The 2,001-nt window shown below is 30.2% G+C and overlaps 1 protein-coding gene across 2 annotated transcripts; it reads left to right on the top strand.

The window, feature by feature from the left end:
• Positions 1–77: 77 nt before the first annotated feature.
• LOC116337326 lies at positions 78–1,520 on the top strand. 2 transcript variants are annotated; one of them, XM_031761763.1, is made up of 4 exons: positions 78–232; positions 527–716; positions 794–923; positions 1,057–1,520. In XM_031761763.1, exons 2-4 carry the CDS (start codon positions 575–577, stop codon positions 1,292–1,294), a joined length of 510 nt encoding a protein of 169 aa, XP_031617623.1. In that variant the 5' UTR covers positions 78–232; positions 527–574; the 3' UTR covers positions 1,295–1,520. The 2 variants fall into 2 exon arrangements, with proteins under 2 accessions (XP_031617623.1, XP_031617624.1); XM_031761764.1 differs by having other exon boundaries at positions 78–716; positions 821–923.
• Positions 1,521–2,001: the final 481 nt, after the last annotated feature.

Genomic DNA, 2,001 nt, shown 5'->3' on the forward strand with positions numbered 1-2,001 from the left:
AATCAGAGCGTGATGTAAAATTTAAGAACTAATGTTGCATTCACTTGAATGCTTTTGAACAAAAACAGCACATCACTTTGTCGCGAAAGAATATGTTCAATTTTTTTATTTTCAAATTTAAATATTCATTTCATTTCAGATCTATGTCCTCAGTCCAGATGAGTTCCCCAACTACCATACCAGCTTATGTTATGAATTGTTTGCGAATTATCATTATTCATTTGGATTGAATGTAATTTGAATTTACTTTAAAATCAGTGGCGGTATTTTAGCCAAATAATTCCGATCGGAATTATGTGTTAGAATATCGACACAGTTTCAATCCAAAGTCTGAAAACGCTATATGCTTGCATTATCTAGTAAAATATTCAACCAATGACGAAAGCGCCACCTAACATATTCCACACTCAAACTAAATTGACAACCAGTTTTATTGAATAGTTTTGACTCACCTAAGGTTTGAGTGTGGAATATTCTAGATGGCGATTTCGTGACAGATTGAAAATAAATCAGATTGATTTTGCAGACTATTCAAATTGAAACTGTGGAAGATGTGCGAGATCTACCAATCGAGATGCGAAAGTGTCGATTTTCAGATGAACGTTCGCCCATAAATGCATCGTTTCCTTACGGATTTTCTTCATGTATAAATCAATACCAAGTTGAATTTGATCTGAAAAATTGCAATTGCACAGTACACTTTTCTCCACCTGAATGTAAAAAATTAATTTCAATTATTTTGGTGTATAAATTAATTTCATTTAATAGAAAACAAAAAATCAAAATCAAATAGATAAAAGCCGTTATTGCAATGTCACAGGCATTAGATGTACCAAAAGTTCGTATGTGCTTGCACTTCAGCGTCACAATTACATCGAGCAATGTTTTTCAACTTGCACAGAAATGATTGTTAATTTAATCAGGTATAAAAATTTAGTAAACATCCCTGGGTTAATTCCTGCTGTGTGGAACTAAACTAAAATAATAAATATTTTTGGTATTTATTCTCAATGAATTGTAAAATTCTAAAAATATTCAACATTGTTTAATTTTTAGCTATGACAGAAGGCAGAAATATCCTCCATATATACCATTTAATGAAAGTGATACAAAGAGTGGAGATGTGTCCATGACCGTAGTAATACCGAATCTGCCTACTCGATTGACTCGCCAATTATTATTCACCAGTCTTGATTTGGTTGTAACAATCGGTAGTATTATTGGTTTATTTTTCGGTGCATCATTCCTTAGCTTGGCTGAAATAATTTATATATGGATTTTGCGAAGATTTTAATTCAAATGTGTATGCTTCATACATTTTTTGCATTTTCATTCTATTTGATCATTACTTCACATTTTCACTAAATGCATATGATTTATTGAATTGTTTTACCAAATGATTTAAATATATTTTGATACATTGTACGATTGAACCAATTATTGCACACGACATGCGACATTCATATACATAAACATCAGTAGAATCCGTTTCACTATCGTATCACACAAAAATAAATAATTGCCACGTAGTGATTTGAAATGATTTAAAATATTTTCAATTTAATAATTCAAAGTGATTTAATTTAATGTGCAAAATAAAGGTACTTTACTTGAAAATTCAACTTTTTTCGTGTTCATTCATTCTATTATGAAATTAATTGACTTAGGGAAAATATTTTTCTCCAAGAGAATTGCTTTTCTGATATGTTGTTTTAAACTGAGTAGCACATGCACATTTTTTCAGTAGAACATGCAGACCATTCTATTTGATTAAATTTTTATCGACTGAAAATTATAATTTGAGAAAAAACTGGAAGCACATCAGTTTGATATTACCTTTCGTAGAAATTGGCTTAAAAAATGAATGTAATTCGACTTATATTTGGAGCAGTCCAGAAGTTTGGTCGATTTTTAAATTATTTGAACGGAACTTACTTTTTGAGGAAAGTTAGTACAAAAACAAATATTTCAGGATTTAATCATGTGACAAACAGAGCCTAC

This window comes from Contarinia nasturtii, unplaced genomic scaffold, assembly GCF_009176525.2.
Source record: "Contarinia nasturtii isolate CC-2019 unplaced genomic scaffold, AAFC_CNas_1.1 Cnas_scaffold_267, whole genome shotgun sequence".
NCBI lineage: Eukaryota > Metazoa > Arthropoda > Insecta > Diptera > Cecidomyiidae > Contarinia > Contarinia nasturtii.

Excerpts from the sequence above, each read along its gene's own strand:
- LOC116337326 (XM_031761763.1), top strand. The coding sequence starts at position 575 with ATGCGAAAGTGTCGATTTTCAGATGAACGTTCGCCCATAAATGCATCG. Across the intron at positions 717-793 it reads ACACTTTTCTCCACCTGAAT|ATAAAAGCCGTTATTGCAAT; the intron begins GTAAAAAATTAA and ends AAAATCAAATAG. Across the intron at positions 924-1,056 it reads ATGATTGTTAATTTAATCAG|CTATGACAGAAGGCAGAAAT; the intron begins GTATAAAAATTT and ends TTTAATTTTTAG.